The sequence below is a fragment of the Anolis carolinensis genome, chromosome 3 (assembly GCF_035594765.1).
Source record: "Anolis carolinensis isolate JA03-04 chromosome 3, rAnoCar3.1.pri, whole genome shotgun sequence".
Classification (NCBI taxonomy): domain Eukaryota; kingdom Metazoa; phylum Chordata; class Lepidosauria; order Squamata; family Dactyloidae; genus Anolis; species Anolis carolinensis.
Window position 1 is genome coordinate 265,722,149 of NC_085843.1, and position 24,563 is coordinate 265,746,711.

The 24,563-nt window shown below is 38.8% G+C and overlaps 1 protein-coding gene across 1 annotated transcript in view; it reads right to left on the reverse strand.

Moving 5' to 3' along the window:
• si (sucrase-isomaltase) overlaps nucleotides 1-24,563 on the reverse strand; it is a 166,008-nt gene that overhangs the window by 130,995 nt on the left and 10,450 nt on the right. Inside the window, exons 4-11 of the mRNA XM_062976725.1 lie at nucleotides 17,368-17,488; nucleotides 16,524-16,633; nucleotides 15,528-15,679; nucleotides 13,597-13,768; nucleotides 10,256-10,355; nucleotides 8,651-8,763; nucleotides 4,762-4,887; nucleotides 1,298-1,429 (exon numbers count right to left, since the gene is read on the reverse strand). Of these exons, the coding sequence (XP_062832795.1) occupies nucleotides 1,298-1,429; nucleotides 4,762-4,887; nucleotides 8,651-8,763; nucleotides 10,256-10,355; nucleotides 13,597-13,768; nucleotides 15,528-15,679; nucleotides 16,524-16,633; nucleotides 17,368-17,488 (1,026 nt within the window). The remainder of the gene's footprint in view (nucleotides 1-1,297; nucleotides 1,430-4,761; nucleotides 4,888-8,650; nucleotides 8,764-10,255; nucleotides 10,356-13,596; nucleotides 13,769-15,527; nucleotides 15,680-16,523; nucleotides 16,634-17,367; nucleotides 17,489-24,563) is intronic.

The window sequence follows — 24,563 nt, forward strand, 5'->3', positions numbered from 1 at the left end:
CTTCAGCATGGGATTCAAAGTGAAATGTTGGACTATAACTTTCATTAATCTACTTACTGTTGCTTATGGTAACTCAGAGTAATGGCAGTTGGCAGTCCAACAAAATCTGGGGTATTAAAACAATAGGCTTGTGCAATTTGGCTGGAGGGTGATCTGTTTCTTGGTATCTGAATTTCGTTGGGCACCCAGATCCATTTTCAGGAGCCTCCTGAAATTCGGCTAATGGAAATACAGTGTTCCCTCACTACTTCATGGTTCACTTTTCACGGTTTTTCAATAAACTCAAAGACTATTGTAAATCTTAAAAAATTACAATTTACAGCCTAAGGAAGAGAGGAAGGAGAAGACATAGGGAGAGAAAAGGAGCCCAAGCGGCAACGGGAGAAGGAGGTGATTTATCAACACACGATTGGTTAATAAAGACTTAAAATAGTGTATAACTACTAAAATAATGTATAAATATTAAAATAAATATAGTGTCCCTACATCACAGATTTTCACTTATTGCGGAGGGTCCTGGAACCTAGCCCCAGCGATAAGTGAGGGAATACTGTATCTGTTTTTGGCTAGGCAGCTGAAAGATCAGGCCAATTGGCAGAAATGGGGAATTTACGAGGACCCCTTTTCTGTTCCTGGGATCCTTTCTTTTCTTCCTTTCAAGGGAGTCTGGATTTCAGCTACAGGGTTAAAGAAGCGCCCTTCCTGGGACCTTTTCCTTTTTGCCTTTAAAGGAGTCTTGGGCCCTTCCATATTCTATATCCCAGAATTCCAAGGCAGAAAGCCCCACAATATCTGCTTTGAACTGGGTTATCTGAGTCCACACTGCCATATATTTCAGTTCAAAGCAGATAATGTGGGATTTTCTTCCTTGATATTCTAGGATATATGGCTGTGTGGAAGGGTCTTGCCTTTCAGCAAAGGAGTTAAGGAAACAAAGCAAAACATCTACTGATGCTTTGAAAGCATATGGCATCCTGGTCCCAGCATATGTGTCTCTCTTTGCATGTGTGTGTATGTGGAGAGATAGTAGGCAGTAGGGATATCATGATCGAAGGATATATCCTTTATGGCAGACAATCCCAAAAAACTATCTGCTCTCCAAATGTCTTGAATTTGGTTCATTACTCCATCCTGTTTTTTGGTCTTATCACCACATCTGGTAGATAAACAATCCTTTTTTAAAAAATGTAACAATAAAGTTCAAAACTACTTGGTACTTGAAAGCACAATGAGGTAAAACAAAGTTTCCATATTTTCCTCTTCAGTATACAAAATCATTAAAATGCATTGGAATTACCAATATTATGATGTATTTCTGTCCATGGTCATGAAGGTCTTGAGCAAACTCAGGAAGGCCTGCAAATTTTATTTTGTCATAGGTAAAATCTTTGGTATCTTCCATGTAGTCAATATCAGTGTATTGAACATCCTAAAGGAAAAATAACAACAATCTGCATATTAAAAGCATTCAACCTTCCACATTGTTCAACTATAATTTATATTGGATTCTTTTTAAAAATCATTGTCCTCCCAAAGAGTTGAGAATTTCAACACAGTAGTGCACCTTATAAGAAAACATTTGTCAAAACAAAACAACACACTTACCAAGTACTCGTATGTATATCAAGACATACTAGTGAAATATTATTTTCATTCACACTGATGCTAGCATAAATATTTTAGTTTTCTTAAGCATAGTTGCTGCACCTGCAGCTGGCAGGCAAAGCTTTTGGCACCAAGAAAAGGGGGGGGCTAATTTAGAGGCATCAGGCTATTTAAGGTTGAGCTTCCCCTCGTCAGTCCTCTTTCAAATTTTACAAGAGATCAGAGATTACTCCCTTTCTACACCCTTTCTACCTTATTTCATGTTGTTCTCCTTCTCCTTACCATCTTTAGTTTAGCAGAATCACTAGCATATTAGACTATGGCTCCTTCTATGCTGCCATATAATCCAGTTTATCAAACCAGATAATCTACATTATCTGCTTTGAACTGGATTATATGAGTCTACACTGCCATATAACCCAGTTCAAAGAAGATAATCTGGATTGTATATGGCAGTGCAGAAGGGCTTAAATTCATGTCCAAATTTCCACTTGAAGTGCATCTATATTCTAGAACAGTGGTTCTCAAACTGTGCTCTTCCAGGTGTTTTGAACTTCAACTCCCAGAAATTCCCGCTATGTTATCAGCTGTTAGGAATTGTGGGACCTGAAGTCCCAAACATCTGGAGGAGCACAGTTTGAGAAACTCTGCTCTAGAATTAAGTCAGTTTGATACCACTTTAACTTCTATGGATTCCTGGGCACTAGCAGTCCTTAGCAGAGAATGCTAAAAACCTTTAAAACTACAACTCCAATGGATCAACAGCATTGAACCATAGCAGTAATAGTGAAATCAAACTGCATTAATTCTACAGTACAGAAGCATCATTTTGTGGCCTTGGATCAGACACTATACATTGGCCTAGCTTACTGCGAAGGATAATTGTTTTGGAAACACAAAAATAGAGCAGAAATGTGAGTTTTTTTTTCAGTGTAACTACATTTAAAATCTAAAATAAACTATTAGGTCTGCACTAATATTAGTTAGGATTGTCTTTAACCAGGGTTACAATTAGCAGTACATCTGATTTCATAATCTAGTTCATATCACTGTGGAAATAACTCTTTAATGTGACACACATAATAGTCTAAAAGAAAGAGCATTTGAGCACAAAGTCTGCTTCCAATATTTCAACCACCATTAAACAGTTGCAGGTGTGACATCCAAAGGCCTGATCTCTCAATCTCATCATGGGAGCATATATGATAAGGCTTCTTTTCTACAAAGTGCCTTGATCACTCTCACCCTTTCTTTACAATGGTAAATTTATTCTGAAATACATTTTAACTGTGCAGTTTAATGCATGTAAAGCCACATAAGAACCATTTGCTTTGTAATGTATAATTTATACTCTCATCTTCCATTACCATAGTAACATGTTCTATGTCTATATTTTATGCAATTTCACATTAATATATAAAAAGTAAAAGGGTTTAATAAAAACTGGATTTCAAAAGGCAAAAAAATAAATAAAAATCACGAGCATCATTTTCCATTAAGTTTCCATAGAAAATTGGTTTCCCACAGATCCAACATCATTAAGAGTAGCAATAATATACCTTTTCACTATGTGATAAAATTGACTTTCAATATATAAAATTGACATTCAATACAGGCAGCTGTTTTTTGCAATAAGTGAACTAATGATTCCCAGGTGTAACAAAATTTGGTACTGGCTCTCATTTTAGTTCTCCAACCTCCAGGGAAGAGAATCTTCTTACTTGGCTCCCAGTAGGTATCACTCCTTATACAGTACAATCTTTAATTTTACTTTCTACATATTTTTGGTTTGATTCCTTAGAAAACTTTTATTATTATTATGGAAAGGCCAGACTAGTACACTCAAATTCCAGTTAAAGATAACACGATTTGTCACTTTAAATTATTCAAAAAATCAAGGTTCGGAATGACCTTAGTCATCCCAGGTTATTAAAATAATACATTCATATTATTAACCCATGTTCAGTCACTATATTTGCTACCTAACAGCTAATATTAATCCTATGATTATTTATATAGATTATTTACATGAATATTCAACCTACAAGTCTCTGGGAACATCAAATCCAAACATCAGAGGAAAGTGTTCACAGCACTTGGCAACCCAATGTCTGGAATGCCAAAGAGTAGGCAAAGAGTATGCACCCCATCTAGAATCCTGTGGCTGCCTCCTGCAGAATTCTGGGGCTTGTAGATTAGTGGGCCCAGGATCTCTTTTTGGCTGAGCATTTTAAAATCCCCTCCTCAAAGCCCCAGAATTCTACAGGACACAGACACATAATTTCAGATGGGATGCATACTCTTTCTCTACTATTTAAGTTCTAGTGTGAATAACCAGTGAATGACTCCTCATTTCTGATTTCCCTGGTTTTTCACCCCACTCTATGCATATCACTAATGGCAGGTAAGTTGCTTTTCCAAGGTAGGATCCAATTAAACAATCTTATGCATACAAATATAGGACAAATCAACTCAATGATAGTGTCCCCACAATTATAGTTCATGGATTCGTATTCAGAATGAGATAACCTGGTCAAGAAAACTCCAGCCGACCTCTATTCATATTGTAATAAGCCAATCTCAATACCATCTTTCCTTCATACACATCTATTTTATATCCAACCAGTCATCCCAAACAGGATTTCTAGGGCCAATTTTTGTGGCTTTATCCCTAGATTTCTACCTTCAGTCAATAACCTGCTCCACAAGATTAAATTTATAAGATGTTAAGGACTAAGAACCCATCTCATGGAGGTCCTTAAGCTGGGAGACAGAGCAACACGGCAAATCCATCTCCACGTTGTCCTGCCTTGCCCTCTTACCAACATACACTGAAATCCGTCTGTCCATGTGATGAGGTCATAAGGTAAAATTTCTACAAAATGATGTATAGATGGTCCATTTCTCAGCTTTTCTATCTCCTTTGTTTTCTACCTTACTGTCTTAGATTAGAAAATTAAGGTTATCTTTTTTCTACTTTCTTTTTTAACATCATAGAAACCTTTTTTGTATTAAATAACAATGGAAAAAGACAAAGATGTAAAATGTTTTAAATGCCCCTGTTCCATATCCACTCTTGTATCCTTCCCCATTCCTCAAACCTTTACAATAAAAATTATATGAAAAAATCATTCACTACAATTGCACTATACTTACAAAAGGTATTCCAGCTGCCCTATTCCTTTCCACAGCAGCTTTTACATCATCAAGATCAGCATAATCCCAGCGACAGATCTGAAATCCCAGATTCCAGTATGATGGCATCCATGGAAGTCCTATCAGCTGTAAGTTTGAAGCATAAAAAGAAACTAATGGGTTACTATTATTTTGCTTCACCTTATTTTCAGAGAAATAAAACATGTAGGAGGTCAAAGGTATAGACAAACCTCTAAATTTGGAATGGGGTATTTATTCTTTCCAAAGAAATGGTAGCCTCCAAAGAACCTCTCCACAGAGCATTACACCTAATTATTGTCTATGACTTATATGTTATCCTAAACATGTCATTCTCAGCATTTTTAAAACACCAAAACTACTATGGTTCACAATATGGTCGGGACATAAGAATTTGGATCTTGTGAACTGTAGATCTACATTCTGGCTTCATTATTGAGTCATAAATAGTGCCAAACAACCACATTCTTCCAATTTTAATTTTATTCCAGGCTTGATAATTGAGCTAGGACAGCATCTAACTAAGTTTCTAATTTTCATCATTCCATTTTTGGCTGCTGTGTGTTTGATGGTACTTTTGATAATGAAGAAATGTAAACCAGACCTAGATAAACTGGGGACATCATGATGTAATAGTGGAATCACAGCTTTATCTGTAAAAAGTGACATCTCTATGAAGCAGAATTTCTAGGCCCAATTTGTATGGCTTTATCTTTAGATTTTCAAGTGATCGTGGCTGTTGTGACTCAGCCACAGTATAGCCAGAGTGAGGATGAAGAAGGGGATTCTGGGTTTCAGATACAAGTTCTGGTCCAGGTGCAAGATAACGGAGACCTTGAATTATCTAGGGCTGACTGGTTGTTATGGAAAGGAGTTCAGCCCCATAGGAGTGTGAGGCTGGCGGGGAAGAGAGAGGCAAGAGAGGCCTCTTCAGGGAAAAGAAATGCCTTCCTGGGGTGCTTTTAAAAGGGTGTGTTTGCAGATAGATCTTCGTCAAAGCAAATCCTCGCTTCATCTGTGTGGATGTTCTTGCTTCATGCCTAAGAGAAGTTTCCTGGATCTTTGTACCTTTGGGCCTTTGTTTTTGGAATCTACTGTATACTGCCTTGATTTATGGATTATTGGATTGCTATGGTTTATGGACTAATGGATTTTTATGGCTTATGAACTAATTGGATTCCTATTGACTCTTTTACTGCAACTTTGAAAAACCTTTCAACTGCCTGCTTTGATTTATATATTTGCTTTTGCTCAATAAAATTACAAAATACTTTTCCTGTGTCTGACTGAGTGTCTATAGCAAGGTGAACTATTCTGAGGTGCGACAGTGGCAACCATTATGAATCCTTACCCAATTTCAGTTTGTCAGCTGGACTTCTCAAACCAGTTATGCACTACATAAAACTGTATTTGAACACAGTTTGGATATTTCTATTTTAAAAACAATGTTGCTGCCAGTGTGTTGTCTAGAACCACTAGATTGAATGGCTCGCTTCTTTTCCAGCTGCAGTGTTTACAAATTTTTCTCCAGGCAAAAATCCAAACCTGTAACATTTTGGCTCAGAGAATCTCAAAAATCCCTCCTCATCCAAGGAGTTCTCTGTGAAAACATTTATCCACCTCTGTGATGATGCCTCTTAAACTTAATTTGAACTATAGGCTCTTCTTCTTCTTCATTCACTCAGTCGTTTCCAACTCTTTGTGATCACATGGACCAGTCCACTCCAGAGTTCCCTGTCGTCCGTCGCCGCCCCCAACTCCTTCAAGGTCAAGCCAGTATCTTCAAGGATACCATCCATCCATCTTGCCCTTGGTCGGCCTCTCTTCCTTTTTCCTTCCATTTTCCCCAGCATCATGATCTTTTCCGAGCTTTCCTGTCTTCTCATGATGTGGCCAAAATCCTTTATATTTGCCTCTAATATCCTTCCCACCAGTGAGCAGCCAAGCATTATTTCCTGGAAGATGGACTGGTTGGATCTTCTTGTGGTTCAAGGCACTCTCAGGATTTTCCTCCAGCACCAAAGTTCAAAAGCGTCTATCTTCCTTCACTCAGCCTTCCTTATGGTCCAGCTCTCGCATCCATAGATTACTATTGCTTTAACTATGCGGACCTTCGTTGCCAGTGTGATGTCTCTGCTTTTCACTATTTTATCGAGGTTGGCCATTGCTCTCCTCCCAAGAAGTAAACGTCTTCTAATTTCCTGGCTGCAGTCTGCATCTGCAGTGATCTTCACACCTAGAAATGTAAAGTCTGTCACTGCCTCCACGCTTTCTCCCTCTATTTGCCAGTTATCAATCAGTCTGGTTGCCATAATCTTGGTTTTCTTGATGTTTAACTGCAGCCCAGCTTTTGCACTTTCTTCTTTCACTTTGGTGATAAGGCTCCTCAGCTCCTCCTCGCTTTCAACCATCATAGTGGTATCATCTGCATACCTAAGGTTGTTAATGTTTCTTCCAGCAATTTTAACTCCAGGCTTGGATTCATCAAGCCCTGCACGTCACATGATGTGTTCTGCATACAAGTTGAATAGGTAGGGTGAAAGTATACAGCCCTGCCATACTCCTTTCCCAATCTTGAACCAGTCTGTTGTTCCGTGGTCTGTTCTTAGTGTGGCTACTTAGTCTTTATACAGATTTCTCAGGAGACAGACAAGAACATGCCACAGTTTATTATGATCCATACAGTCGAAGGCTTTAGAATAGTCAATAAAGCAGGAATAGATGTTTTTCTGAAACTCTCTGGCTTCCTCCATTATCCAGCGGATATTGGCAATTTGGTCTCCCGTTCCTCTGCCTTTTCTAAACCCAGCTTGGACATCTGGCAACTCTCGCTCCATGTATTGCTGGAGTCTGCCTTGCAGGATCTTGAGCACTACCTTACTGGCTGTAGGCTAAGCATCCCTTATTCAAAATGTTAAAATAATAATTGGAATACTTGCATATACAGAATGAGAACTCTTGGGGACAGGATCTAGATCTAAACATGACATTCATGCATGTTTCATATGTACCTTATGAAAATAATTTTATACACAATATTTTTAATTTCATAATTTTGTGCATGAAACAAGGTTTTTGTACAATGAACCACCACAAAACCAAGATGTCATTATTTCAATCAACCTTATTCTGAAGTATGTTATATTTTGGAATTTTAGATAAGGAATACTTAACCGGTGTTTGGAATATTTCATTTTAATAAATTATTGTATTCTATGCTTATAAACCACCAGTGTAGAAACAAACATGTTTACACACAACAGGAATTATTATGACTTCTTTGCTTTTATGTAGAAGCATGGATGAAAAACAACTCTGTACAAATAGGCATTTTATGTACATTTAAAGTAACAAGATTGTTGGTATATATCGGCTTTGTTACATGATAAATCAATCTGCCTTGATTAACTCAAAGACCAAACAAAAACAAAGACTGGTTTTGGAATGAAAGAGTATGTCTCAATAAGGACTGTTCTTACCTAATTTGGACTGGTGAACCCTTAAATAATGAAATTTTATTTTCAATTATAAACTAAATCAAAGGTGAATGACTAAAGGGAAACACTAAGCAATGTTTAACACTTAAAAGCAAAGGAAAATTCAATGAGTAAATCATTTGTCATGATCTACATCTATGCTTCATTGCTTCCTTTCATCTTCAAAAAAAAAGAACTGAACGTGTTTACTACACCTGAAAACATTTCTTGCAAAGATTCTAGACTGAAATAAAAGATATGTGTATCAAAATAAAGGTTAACTTGGTGTTTGATCATAGTAACATTGGTACTACAAGATTTTAACACATAAGTACTAATTGTTAACTGGGCTATGGGTTCTTTATATCCACAAGATACTGGAAGCAAAAACATACCGTTAGATATTCTTGGACAACCTGTTCTGGAGTGTTTCCCAAGAATATGTAGAAATCTAGAATTCCACCAATTGTTCTGTATGTAACCGCTGGGGCAGGTTGGAGAGCAAAATCTGCCAGAAGACATATCTTAACATTAGTGAAACACAAAAACGTGTTCGACATAGTTCACCAGGGTCAACTCACATTGTGGAAAAAAGAAATCATTTGTTTTTTGTTGTATCATTATAATATCCAAACATGTTGCTACCAATGTGAGCCCTACAAATCTCGGAGTTCACAGCTGGTATAAAGGGTTTTATGAGTACAAACTTGCATGCATTCTATTTTTCATTATATAACGTCTCCGTTGATCCCTATGGAAAATTACTTTGCTCTAGAGAACAGTATCTTGGTAAATAAGATGAATTACTCAGTCCCCTGAAAAGGCCAAGATATCCATGGTCAGAAATCATTTCTGGTTTTATACTAATTAGAATTTCATATGTAACAAATTCACATGACACAAAGCACATGTTTTTTCATCCCTTTGTAGTATGAGCCATGTTGATATTGGCTGTGAAAAAGGGCTTAACAATCAACTCTGAGGCCCCTTCTATATTGCCATATAAAATCCAGATTATCTGCTTTGAACTGCATTATATTGCTGTGTAGATTTATATAATCCAGTTCAAAGCAGATAATATGGGATGAGATCCTGGGATAGAAGGGGCCTAAGTCATTGCCATGAAATAGTAACCTCAATTTTGTAGAAATTGCAATTTTTCCAAGACACTGTTTGAATAAACACAGGCAGAGGACCCTTTCAAAGGACTCTGTTAAAAAGCTTGACTAGAAACATCAATTTGCAAGAATAGCAGTAATTTGGAAAATAAAAAAGGAAATATTGCATATATTACAAATAGGAACTGTTGGATTGATTGGTCACCTATTGAAATCAGATTATTATAGCAATTATTTACTCCAGTTTTAGGAATGCCAGATCTGAAAATGAATTTGGCCTTTGTACCTTTAGTGCAGTGGTTCACAACCTGTGGGCCCCCAGGTGTTTTGGCCTACAATTCCCAGAAATCCCAGCCAGTTTACGAACTGTTAGGATTTCTGGAACTTGAAGGCCAAAAACATCTGGGGACCCCAGGCTGAGAACCACCGCTTTAGTGGTTTTGTAGAAGAGGAAATATCAGCAGGTGTTGCTTGCTACACAGTTTAGTGACAAGCAACACTTGTTGAAATTTCCTCTTCAACAAAACCATGAATAAGGAAATAACGGTTAATAATGTATTAAGTATTTTTATTTCTTATCTATTTAACAGATCTATTCAATTTTTTTTTCATTGCTATAGATTTCTCTGATTATATTTTAACACTAAGTTTTTATTCATGTATTCATATTTGAAGGGGCTCTCTTATTCATAGGGTTGCCATAAGTCAACTTGACAGTAGCTAACAACAACAAAATTCTATCTAAATCTGTTAACTTCTGAAATTAACTTTTTTTCTAGAATCCAAATCCCATGGAAAAGGCAGGATAGAAATAAATAGGAGGATGAAGAGAGCTACCTGAACATCACCATAATCAGAAATAGTATGGTTTTTTTTTTTTACCCATGGCATTGCTGTTCATCAAGAATACACCAAAAGAGTGTCCACTGGCATCTTCCAGACACAAGAAGAAAGGCTGAGCACCATAAAGGTTATCCATAGCCTTAAATAAATAAATAAATAGCCAATTAAAATAAGCAAAATGGAAATATGCAGCACCTCTGTTTATGATTTTATAAATCTTCACAATTAGTCAGTTATCAAAGAACTAAAGCACAATAAATTAAAATAAACATTTTGCACCACTACCTCTATCCCTAACACTAATCAGTACCAATAGTCTGATACTACAGCTTGAATTCTTGGCCTGTTATGAGAACTGAGGCTGTATACTTCAATTAGCATAGGTATCCTAGAATTTGGATCGTGACAATCAGCTTACTGTATTCAGTTTTATGAAATCTGTTTATTTCATCTGTAACTAATAACATAAATGAAAGTAATTAGAAAAATAAAAACAGGTCCTTAAAAACTACTGACTGTGGGGTGTCATACAATAGTCACTTTATTACAAAAAACAATCACACATTAGGCTAAGCTATATTGACTTTGTCTCCTTGTTTGCAGCTATGTATAAGAGACTGTATGCCTCAAAGGCATTTCTAATGGTCACAATGTGCATAGTAAAGGTAAAGGTTTCCCCTTGATATTAAGTCTAGTTGAGTTCAACCCTGGGGGTGGTGCTCATCTCCATTTCCAAGCTGAAGAACCCGTGTTGTCCGTAGACACCTCCTAGGTCATGTGGCCAGCATGACTGCATGGAGCACCATTACCTTCCTGCTGAAACGGTACCTATTGATCTAGTTACATTTGCATGTTTTTGAACTGCTCCGTTGTCAGAAGCTGGGGCTAACAATAGGAGCTCACCCCATCCCGCAGATTCAAACCGCCAACCTTCCAGCCACATTGTTGTGTGGCACTGCGGTCCGTAGTACAATGTGCATAACTAGCAATGAAATCCAATTATTTAAAGCCCCAAAATATTTTTAAAAAGCTAACCTTCTAATTTGTTATACTTAGAAGTGTATATCTAACACATCGGATTTAACCCATTTCTCAAAGACATAGCAATGTTAGTCTAGAATATCAGTGTTCAAATAAATATTGTAACATGTCAAAGACTAAAAAAAAATTGGCAGCATAAGCTTACTTAGAAATGTAGACATCCCTACTGCTGAATTATAGCAGTTTGACACCACTTGAACGGCCATGATTCCATCCTATGTTATCCTAGGATTTGTAGTGTGTTATGGCACCAGAGCTCTCTAACAGAAAAGGGTAAATATCTCACAAAACCACAAATCCCAGAATCTCATAGCATTGAGCCATGACAGTTGTTTTGGACTTCATCTCCCAGAAATCCCAACTAGTTTAACAGTGGTTAGGAATTGTAGTAGCTGGAGTTCAAAAAACCTGGAAACCACTGTTCTGTAGGAAGTGATTCATGTTAGAAGCCTGACAGAAAGAGTTTCTGGAGGTTCCTAAATGGTGATAAAAGTTGTGCCATTTGCCCCTCACAACATAGTAGAACCCCATCACGAGAACAGAGTGGAATGGGAGGTCCAGTCCCCTACACATTGGTCAACACTGGGTAGAAAGAACCATATTATTTGAAAAATAGTCAAACAATGTATTTCTCATGAGTTGTGATACCCTGATGTGGAAGAAAGCTGGACAAATGAGAATTTTTGCAACTCAAGAATGATTTTGTGAAAATTTTGAATGACATTCATTTCACACAGAAATTGCTGTTTACCATGCAAAAATAGCACATCCAAATTTCTCATAAAATAAAACTAAAAATAATGTGTTGTCTTTGAAAAATTGCAGTTTCTAAAGACTTTCTCCTAGCAGGAAGAACATTGCTAAAATTATGTATTGCTTCTTTCAGGAACAAAATTAGTGAAGAATTACACCCTAAACATATGCAGCACCATTTGGAAGACATGAAAAACCAGGTTTTTTTTTAACCTGAAAAATTTCGGGGGGGGGGGGGGTTGAACCCCTAACCCCCCCCCCTCGCTACAGGCCTGGATGTATAGGGTCATAACAGTGCCACACCTGTTGTAAAATCTGCCTGATGTTGCACTCATGGAATATTTCAGGCTTTTTAAAAAGTGTGAAAGAATTGCCCATAATTCCTTTTACTCCTACAAGGTGTCCAGTAGGGCTGCGCAAAACCCTCTTAAGAGGGTTGTAAATCGAAATTGCTTCATTAAATCTGTACTTACTAACAAATTTATGACCCCCAGAACCACTCCCCGTAGAACACAAATGAATCAAAGCACCCACCACCCAAAATACCACTTTTCACAAAGAAGTTTATTTGGTCTATATACCCCCCCCCCCCTCTCTCTCTCTCCATTTGCCTCCCTCTCCCTCCTTGTAGTTTCAGTGTGGCAGCAGGGCTGCTCTAACTCTCTCCATTGACCTCCCCCTCACGGTGAGTCATGTACATGACCAAGAAGAAGGCCTCGGCACAATCCGCCCTTATGTATCCTGGCCCTGCCCTTCGCCGGGACTGGGGCAAGCTGCATGCCCAATGGAAGAGAAGGCCCCATGGAGGGCTGCAAGCATGCCTTGTCTGCACACGGCCTGGGGCAAGTCATACGCTTGATGGGGGAGGAGGTGCCACTGAAGGCCTCCTGTGCTAGAGCTATCTCTCACGAGAGATCCTTATGCAACTCATCTGGAATTGTTAATAGGAATTCAAGGGTAGATCCCACCCCCTAATCCTAATTCAAACACTGTTCTGTCCCCCAAGTTAAATTTCGGGTGTCCAATTTTCAGCAAGAACAGAGTTAGAAACTCCCAATAAAAACTTTAAACTGGAGTTTCTTAAACCTTAAACATGCAATATGTTGCAAACTATAGACTCCTGGTACCCTAACTAACTAAAATGGCTGCAAAAGCACTGCTGAGAAGAACTAATGGACTGCAATTTCTGCCTGGAAGGAGGGGGGGGCTTAAAGGGACATGGTCTAACTAAGGTTCCCTCCCACAGAAAACTATACAGATAATTACTAAGCCCATTTTAACTAAGAGGATAACTGAGGGTTTATGAAGAAAATAATAAAAGCCTCTGTTGGGACATGGCAAACACCAATTTTTCTTTCCCTCCCTATCCCCCTAGGAAATACTTAAAATTCAGCTTTTTCATCAAATGGATAACCTATTTGAGGAAAAACTAGAGTCAGCATTGTTAATAGTTTCTTTTAGCAATAATCATTTCCTTCTTAAATAGGAAATAATGGAATCACATTTCACATTTATTTGTTGAAGATGCAATTCTACTGCAGTGAAATGGCTTCATGATAATAGCATGGTACAATTTTGTTACTTACTCCAAGAGGTAGAGCATCCCGAGTAAATATTGACCATGTTTTCCAGTTAAAGTCATGCCTATACTGTTTGTGAACATGTTCTCCAATTCCATAAACATTTTCACTGGGTAGTCTGATGGAGAGTTGCAAGAACTGGTCGGCATACACAAGTGGTCCAATGCTGGTGTCAAAGCTGTTGGAATAGTGAAAAAATATTATCATGCTTATGGACAGAAGACTTCTATATATGCAAATATATGAATAAGGAATTAATATTCTTAAAAATTCTTCACTTATAATGGAAGTGAAATATGAATGTTGGTGGGACATGTGGGCAGCAGACCGCTTCAAAACAGACACAGTTCTGATGCTCACACTATGCCAAAGCCATGAATTTGTTCAAGAGTTTGAACCAAAGTCTTTAGGATCTCACAACCTTCCTTAACATGTGACTAAATCATGTTAACCTGAAGTTAACCATTGGAAGTTACAAAACATCATAGATACAGCCAGGAGCAACTGCACAATGAGCCCATATATATAAGCCCTGTGTTTTCAAACACATTTCTATGTGGAAATATCAGCATTTGGTATCTTTAACATAGTTTTTCATGCTTGCTTAGGGGTATATTTTTGTTTGTAATGCTAAATAAAGCAATAAGAAGGATTTCAGGTCATTGAATTTGCATCTAAGTTGGAACAGGTACATTTTTTAAAGTGTAACTCAAGCGATATACACATACACATACACACACACACGTACGTTTTGGATAACATAGAGAAGAGTTAATACCCCTGATACATTTCTTTTGCTGTCTGTGCCCCTGTTCAAAAGATTTCACCTCACTTTCTGTCCCTGTGAGAATTGGATTTTGAAAAATGTGGCTTGTTGTAGAAATAAGGATTGATGATAACGCTTCAGTGGAGACATCTTTTCCCCACAACTCTTCTAGGAGGGAATTTCCTTTCCTAGGGGAAATTTCCTCTCACTGTTGTTTCATACCAATTCTTAAGCATGAGTTGGATGTAAATTGGATGTCAGTAAGTTAGGGATTGCCTGTACAGATACACTGAAACTTTTACCTTTTTCTGGTGTATCAGATTTTTAAAAAATTGGATAGAGATATGTGTCTCAATAAAAAATGTTTTCAAATGCTTCATAATTTAGAAAAATGCAGATTTTGTGAACTTTCCTCAGATTCTAGGCATTGTTTTCACACATCCAGCAATTGTCTATAGCCTATTTGCATACATTTTTGAAATACATACTTTTTTGTGCATTCACTTTTCAAATGTCTGCATTTTACTGAAAAAAAAATTCAATGTTTGTAAACTTTTCAATTAAAAGTCCACCCAATTAAAAAAATTGTGCATGATGAGGACTGAAACAACTTGAGAGTGTTGAGTTAATACATTCTGTTTATTCAGCAGGTCTATTCTATTTGGACCTAACAGTTAAATTAGCCCATAGCTTCCTGTGGGAGACTTCTTTAAATTATGTCAAAATTGATACAAATAATATTCTGTAGAAGAGCAAAAGTGACTTCGGTGATATTTCAAAATCCACACTGTGTTTACATACATTTTCCTCTTTTCTTTCACTGTTAGTTTTACCAAGAAAGGCTTGTAATTTTGAAATAATGCAACACCCGTCAAACCAAAGTTAATACAGAACAATAAATAATATAAAATCCACCCAACCGAATAATACAAAATGTACCCAATCAATCATATCTATCAAAGCAGAAACAAGATGAGTGTCTTTTCTACGAGTAGTGATCAGAATTTGAAACCATCTTCAATTCCCTTAAAATCAGACAAAACTACTGAAAACTGCCGTTTTAGAAAAAAATGCTTTCATTTCATTCTTCTTGAAAATGAAAATGTTTTTGAACAACTTAGAAATAATTAGCCTCAGTGTTACTTATAATTAAATGAAATGGTTAACTTACAGAACTTTATTATTGGTATTCCTAATCACTTGGATGCTGAAAGGACTTTCAGTAATTTCAACCCTGTAGTTTGGATTGCTTGCTTTGGGTCCCACAAAGGGTTTAACATTGGTATGTGGAACTTCATATCTATTATGAGCAGGATCTGTAATCTGTAAAAATGAAAAACAGTAAAGTTAAAAGGGATTCCAGGACTAACCTCCTGTTTTGTGCATATCAGCTTTCCCTTATCATGATGTATCCTGAATCAGTTATGACTGTGCATATATTTAATGAACATGATTATTTGGGTTAGATGATGTATACATATACATAAGCTCTCTATTTATTTTCCCGCTCCTGCTATAGTTCATGAATCCACACAAATTTTCTAATTTATAGAGCATTCTCCTGACTCATTCACTAATAATTTTGTTTTTATTTATTTCATCATATCATCATAAATTCAAAGGGTTTTTCCTGATCAACTTGTTTTTACTGGGAGATTTGAATACCCTGAAGGCACCAGATCACATCTGATTTTGGAATCATATATGGATGTCAAAATTATGGCGCTCATAGCCACGAGGAGCTGATCAGTACTAGATTTAGGTGCACCAGCTGCTCTCTCTAGATGACTATCCATAGCTATTCTTGACATGGTAATATATGGTTTATGTATTTTGGCATATTTGGCCCAGAATATTTCAGAATAACAACATTTGATTCTTAAGATATATTTTCTACTCTAGTTCTGCATACAATGATTATCATGTTGATCTATATGCCTAAAAAGATATGATTACTCTGAAAATCTCAGATGATATACACATCATGTGTGAATTTTCTACCATTCTTAAGAAACACACATGAAGACAAGCATGGGTTATGCAATTTTTATCACATGCATACATGGCATTAGTGCTGTTGGAGTGACCCCCCCCCCCCTTACAAAAAAATCAAGTTGTGTGTTCTGACCCAGCAGTTGAAGATTACTGCTTTAAGAAATAATCTAACCTTGAACCGAAAGCGGTTTGCTGTCTGATATTCTGCAGTTAAGAGAATTTCTCCAACATCAGCTCCAAACAGGGATGGCGCAGGCAATCTTTTTAGTTTAACTTCAAATCCTTAATAAGAAAAGTAATTAAAGTGTTTCTATCATTATTTACAATAGCTGCATAGATTTCAATACCTTGAACCAAAAGCATCCTAATGTTCCCAAACAAAAGTCAAAAGAGAAATATGGTAGAAATGAACAAGAATTTCATTGGATTCTGAAAGCTGGACTAAAACAATTGTTTTGTGTCCCTTAAGACTCACTATTTATCTCGTCTTACACATTTATATCTTCATACAGTTTTTTGTATGAAACAGTATGCACACTTGAAATGGCAATTGCTTTGACAAATTGAAAAGAAATGCACAAACAATCCAGTTAATGGGGGAATGCTGTGATATAATCCTAATTCTGAGGGTAAGTATGTCAACAAACAAAATCCAGAAATAGTGTGTTTAAATGCATGAAAGTTTCCATGCCAGTCCAAGTCACCACCTGAGAGCTCCAATCCAATATAAAGTAATGGCAAGAAATAAACACAAGAAAGATTGAGAGAAATGCAAATAAATTGCGAAAAGTAAGTTCCTAAAGGAAAACAGAGATCAAGCAATGGAATTTGATAGTAAACCATTTATGACATACTCATAATTGTATCTTTTGTCTAATCTAACTATCTATCATGGGTGAAGGCTTTGCATTTGTGATCATATCATGGATGTAACAGCTGATCCACCTAGTTATGCTGGCCTTCATAACATTAAGATGTACATTTATTATATCCAGAGCTAAAAAAAAAAATCCTACCTGTATTTGTCTGTTTTTGGCCTCCATCAGCTTTGTACCCATGACTATTAGAAAAGTAGCACCAAGGGATGAATGTTTCATTCTGAGGATTCCAGCAGCAGCCACGAAGTGTGCAGAGACTCTTTATATTATGAATAAAAAAAAGCAAAGTTACTTTAGGAAGGATAGCAACATAAAAATACAAAGAATCATAGAATAAATGGAGTTGAAAGAGACCACATGGTCCATCTAGTCCAACCCCCTGTCATGCAGGTAAAGTATAATCAAAGTACCCAATACTTGGACAATAGTATATTTCACAAGGTACTAGAAATTCAGTCATCTGCTTGCTAATGGCAACACAAAGAGTCCCTGCTAAGCACAGAAATTCCTCTACAGGCTCCTCTACCTCTGTGAGGAAATAATCCTTTGGTTAAGCTTGGAATCAGCCTCTCATCAGCTAGATTATGTCCATAGATCAGATATAGCATTATTTTCAGTTTATACATATTTGATATTTACTTCTTGATATATAATTTGCATGTATTGGAAAACAGCCTGGTAGGCTATCAGTGCCAGTAATCTTAAGAAATTGCTCAGCTTGGAAACAGCCTAGGACCTTCTATTCATTTCTCAGAACCATCATATCATTCTTTGTGCACACATTTATCATTTATCGTCAGTAGTAGGGCCAAGAATTCTTTACACCTCTCCCTTTAGTCATTGCAAGCCAGAAGATACTAAGAACCAGAAAAAGTAAACTCAAACCACCATTTAAACCACACCAAATGATATATTTCTAATGCAAGCAAGTTTTATACAATTCCTCAGTTGTGTCCTATCAACCTCTAATAGAAAACCAAGGACTTCTGCATTATTCTACACAAACTTCAAATGATAATGGATTCATTTGAAAAGATATGGTATACACACAGTACTTGATCATTTGAAGCTTTCATCAGAATTTATTGTTATTAAAGTTCTCTTCTTCAAGGTGTTACTAGCACTCACAAAGAAAGCTGCCATACAATAATATTATGAATAGGATACCATTTGTAAGGAATAAATAGCAGCAGCAATAATGACAGCAATGACAACTTAACTCTAGTTCAACAACAGCAACAAGAACAATTAAACTGTAGTTCATGGCTACACCAGGATAATTATGTTCAGACACATTCAGAAAGGCATGGACTAATAGAAAGAGAAGAAAAAAAGTGCTATTGTCAGTAAAAAAGTGCTTTTTTGCTATTGCTTAAGGCCCTCCCTCCACAACCAGTTTCCAGGTTCAGAAGGCAGGGGGGAAAGGGTCCTTCCAGACAGGCCCTGTATCCCAGGATCTGATCCCAGGTTTCCTTGCTTTAAAATGGATTATAAGAGTCCGCACTGCCAGATAATCTGGGATAAACAGAAAACCTGGGATCGGAGTCAGGGATATAGGGCATCCTAACTTTTGCCTGATATTTTCATTATCTATGAAGTCTGCACACTGCTTCATTTTCATTTACAGATAGACAAACTGAGTTCAAATCAAATACCTATCTAGTCTTCTAGTTGCATTTATTTACATATTAAGAACGCCTAGCCAGAAGTCTGTTTCTTGATGTTTCTAGGGATCAATATTCAGAGATAGGTTGCCTCTGATGCTGGAGGTAATGCAAGTTGAGTATCTCTTATTTGGAATGCTTAGGACCAGAAGTGCTTTAGTTTTCAGACCCCCCCTCCCAGATTTTGGAATAATTGCATATACACAATGAGATATCTTGAAGATGGGAGCCAAGTCTTTGTTGGAAATGAAAAAGCATCAACCTTTTAGAGAAATTAGGGCAAGGGGACCCTATGGTGCTTGCTTTCTGTTTTGTTTTCACCTCTGTTTCTCAGATCTATATAACTTAATGTGTTATTGCTTCATGCATGCACTTCACTCTTCTTCCCAAAAGTCTTTATAATCTTTTGTTCAAGTAAGCAGCATCATGAGACTTCTACCTGCCTCAAGATACCTTACAGAGACACGGAACGCAGGATTAGGAACATTTCAATCAAAGTTAGGTAACTTTCTTTTGAATATATAAGCTTTTGTCTGAGATGTATTATCTGCAACATTAAAAGTAGGCCTTTGCCTTTTTAACGTTATTTGAATAGTTTCTCTCTTGCTTCCTACCATTATTATTATTATTATTATTATTATTATTATTATTATTATTATTATTAAACTTTATTTGTACCTCGCTAGCATCTCCCGAAGGACTCGATGCGGCTTACAAAGGCCAAGGCCTCAACACACAATATAACAATACAAAACAAAAGGCAAATTAAAAACAATTAAAACAGTATAAACAACAAGCAATAAACAATACGCTAAAACACAATAAAACTGGGCCGGGCCAGAGTAATGGGTACAAGATTAAAAGTGCTGATGTGACAGGTGATATATAAGGCTTATAGGGCAAGTGCAGAGTGTGATATACGATCTTAGTTCTAATAAAGTGCTTATGGGACTTGGTGTTGGAGATTTCCTATTAATCTGGGAAGGCACATTGGAACAGCCAGGTCTTCAAGTTCTTTCTGAAGACTGCCAATGTAGGGGCCTGTCTGAGATCCTTGGGGAGGGTGTTCCAGAGTCGGGGGGCCACCACGGAGAAGGCCCTGTCTCGTGTCCCCACCAACCGCGCTTGCGACGCAGGTGGGATCACGAGCAGGGCCTCTCCAGATGACCGAAGTGAACGCGTGGGTTCGTAGACGGAGATGCGGTCACGGAGGTAGGATGGTCCCAAACTGTTCAGGGCTTTGTAGGTAAGCACCTGCACCTTAAATTGGGCTCGGAAAGTAAATGGCAGCCAGTGGAGCCCCTTGAACAGGAGGGTTGACCTCTCTCTGTAAGGGGCCCCAGTTAACATCCTGGCTGCCGCTCGTTGGACTAGTTGGAACTTCCGAGCCGTTTTCACGGGCAGCCCCACGTAAAGCGCATTACAGTAGTCCAGTCTGGAGGTGACCAAGGCATGGACCACCCCGGCCAGATCAGCCTTCGCGAGGTACGGTCGCAGTTGGCGCACGAGTCTCAATTGTGTGAAGGCCCTCCCAGACACCGCCGACGCCTGAGCCTTGAGCGTAAGCGATGAATCCAAGAGGACTCCCAGACTGTGGACCTGTGGCTTCAGGGGGAGTGTAACCCCGTCCAGCACAGGTTGCCACCCTATACCCCGGTCAGGATTACGATCGACCAGGAGGACCTCTGTCTTGTCCGGATTGATCTTCAGCTTGTTCCTCCTCATCCAGATAGTCACAGCGGCCAGGCACTCGTTCAGCACCTGAGAGGCCTCCTTGGAATTAGGTGGAAAGGAGTAGTAGAGTTGTGCGTCATCTGCATAGAGGTGACACCCAACTCCAAAACTCCAGATGACCTCTCCCAGCGGTTTCATGTAGATGTTAAAGAGCATGGGAGACAGAATAGAGCCTTGCGGGACCCCACAGCTCAAAGGCCAGGGGTCCGAGCAGGCGTCTCCCAGCTTCACCATCTGGGATCGACCCTCCAGGAAGGATCGGAGCCACGACAAAACCATGCCCCCAAGACCCATCCCAGAGAGTCGTCCCAGAAGGATACCATGATCGATGGTATCAAAAGCCGCTGAGATGTCTAAGAGAACCAACAGGGCCACACTCCCCCTTTCCAGCTCTCTACGGAGGTCATCCACCAAGGTGACCAAGGCTGTCTCGGTGCCGTGACCAGGCCTGAAACCAGACTGTGACTGATCTAGGTAGTTGATGCAACCACCCGCTCCAGCACCTTACCCAAGAGGTTGGAGATTGGTCTGAAATTGTTCAGCACCGTGGAGTCAAGGGAAACCTTTTTAAGGAGTGGACGAACCACAGCTTGTTTCAGGTCAGATGGAAAAACCCCCTGCTCCAACGATGCATTAATGATCAACACAAACCAATCAACCAGCCCCTCCCTGGCCGATTTAATTAGCCAAGACGGGCAAGGGTCCAGAACCGATGTGGTTGCCCTCACAGCCCCAAGGACCTCCACCACGGTCTCAGGAAGAACAAGCCTAAAAGAATCCCACAAAATCGGACAAGCAGATGCCTCAATCACCTCCCCTGGCACTGTGGTGGAATTGGAGTCGAGCTCAAGGCGTATCTGAGCGACTTTGTCTGCAAAATGGTGTGCGAAATCGCGACACCGAGTTGCTGGGTCGTCAAAAGTCTCCTCCACCACAGGTGGCTGAAGGAGTTCCCCAATGACCCGAAACAACTCCGATGATCTATTTGCTGCAGACGCTATACGGGTAGTCATATAGGACTCCTTGGCTGCCCGTATAGCCACGGTATACGCCCTAAGAAAGGCTGGAGCCCGTGCTCAGTCGGACACGTCCCGAGAACTCCTCCAAGTGCGCTCTAGCCCCCTCCTCGTATGCTTCATCACAGCCAGCCCCCCGGTGAACCAGGGAGACGGCTTGTCATGACGCAACGTGATGGGGCGTTCGGGAGCGATCGTATCTATCGCCCTGGTCACTTCCCTGTTATAGAGATCAACCAGGATGTCGACAGGATCACCAGGCTCCATGGCAGGAAGGACCCCAAGATTCCTCAGGAATCCCTCCGGATCCATCAGTCTCCTGGGGCGGACGATCTTAATTTGTCCTTCACTCCTGCGGAGGTTTAGGGTCGCCGAAAACCTAAAACTGACCAGATAATGATCAGACCATGACACAGGAAGGGTGTTTTGTTCTTCCACTCTGATCATTCCACTGTCCGCCACAAAAACTAGGTCGAGTGTGTGTCCAGCCTGATGGGTAGGACCAGCTATAATTTGTGATAGCCCCATGGTCGTCATGGCGGCCATGAAATCCTGAGCTGCACCAGTCAAGGGGGTCTCAGCATGAATGTTAAAGTTACCTATTTAACTTTAATTTGGAACTAGGGCCAAAAATCCTTAGCCATCTAAGAATTTGGTAAGGCATAAGCCAATATCAGTGGTCATACCCGACCATCCATTAAGACTGAATTTAGGGCGAAACACCAGGTCCCCAGTCTATCTAAACCTGGATGACCTAAAGGGGAATGTGTTGGAGAGTTTTGCCTCCGAAACAAATGAGGTCAAAATCTCCCATTCCAAGGCCATAATCGTTCACCCTCGTCGGGGCTGTACAAACCCTAAGCGAGGATTCACGCCTCTGGCCAACACCAAAACAGAGGTGCCTTGTGGTGCACACCAAAATAAGAGATTCCCCTAAGCATTCCGCTGACCACCTAATTAAATGACCACACCTCCCAATTTACCACTCCACACAGTATAGGGTAGGCGAAAAACCCTCCCAGAACATGGGAGGGAAAAAACTCCTACCCGGCCCATCTAAGCGACTACACTACTGCTATACTGTTAGTGGCGGGTGGGTGGGTCGAAGCTCCAAAAGTGAGTGATCTAAGAGGTGGGCAGCTTCCTAGAAGCCCCGTCCCCTTCTAGAAGTCTTTTCTTCGTTGGGAGGGGGCAAATCCACTTCCCTCCCCCAGCTGCGCGGGTGGGGGAAAGTTTATTCTATGACTAAAGGGAGAAAAAGAGTTTTGATATTGTTTTGTTTCTTTGAATGCAAGTGTTGCTATTGGAAAGGCACTATATATTTTGGAAATGTCCAAAGATGAGAACTTTTCCTGTGATCTAAAAACTGATGTGGTTCAGTCTTAACAGATTTTATTTGATGTAATTTCATCTTATTGAGAATGAGTTAGATAATGATGATGTCAAATGATCATAAATTTACTGGTGGCAGCCAAGATAAGCATTGATTTTCACTTGAAGGAATCTTTCTCTTCTCTCAGGCTGTTTTATAAATAGAATTAGTGATATAGTGGTAATGATAAAATTAACTTATAGTCATTCTAGAGAAAATCAGACATATGGGTCACCCTATAAAAGGAAGAATACTATTTATTGAATTATGCATTGAAGGAAAATGTATGACTGATTTTCCTCTATGTCTTATTTTATGAAAATCTACTCAATGTTTGCACACATATTACATGAACATATTAAAATAATACCTAATATATCTGAATGTACTGCCAATAAAATATATACACTCTCTTGGTGTTTATATTTTGATCCAAGATGCTAGAAACCACAAACAATTCTTTTTTAAAAGAATCCTAGATAAGAAGCAGAATTGAGATGTCAAACTCATTTTTATTGAGGGCCACATTGATCTTGTTTGTCTCAAAGAAGTGTTGAACCCATGGACATTTTTTAACATGGTGGTCAGTGCTCTGTAGCTTTTATCCAATTTGTTTCCCTAGACCAAAATGACAACTCCCATCACTTTTGATTATCTGCCATGCAGCCTGGGGATAATGAGAATTGCAATCCAACAGCACTTGTGGCTCTGAGGTTGGGGAAAAGGTTAAAGGACATTTTAAAGTTAGACATCATATTCACAAGCCTTGTATCTAAATCTAAACCCCACTATTCTGACTAAACAGAACAAACTGGAGCCTTCCAGATGGTATTGTTTTACAACTACCATCAGCTCTAATCATGATGTCTAATGATGAGTAATACAGGAGTTGTAGTCCAGCTTCTGAAGGGCCACATAAAATGACATGGTGGGACAGATTCGACCCATAGGTCTTGAGTTTGAAACATATGATTTAGACATCTATAGACCACTTAAAGAGCCACTGTCTCTGCAACTCTGCATGGTAAACATTTTTGAAGCCCAGTAGATTGGGAAATATTAATCATGATCTTGACAAAGAAGGTCAAAAGTTTCAGGCAGAGATACCTATTTTTGCTAAAGACCAGCTAGCTAGTCCTGGGTGAGATGAGATTTGGATTCTCAGATCATAGTCATCATAGTATCATCATGGAATGTTCTTGTATGAGCACAATATGAAGTAAAATTAAGATACTGGGCACTCTGTTGAATGCTAGCTCCACAATGAAATGGGATAAAAAATATCTCAAATGATTTATTCCATGTACATCAGAATATATTTGTAAAAAAATGTGGTTTTGGTTAGGAATGCAGTTTTTTTTCAGTGATACTGGCTGCATTTGGACATCATGATGAAGCACAGTTTCTTGTAACAGGAATCTGACCTATAATGTTATAAGTGCATTTCTCCAATGCCCAGTTGGAGAAATGCACTTATAACACAGATAATTAACACAAAAGAAAAGCTACATTAGCTGCAATACTAGAAAACTTGCTAAAATTAATTAT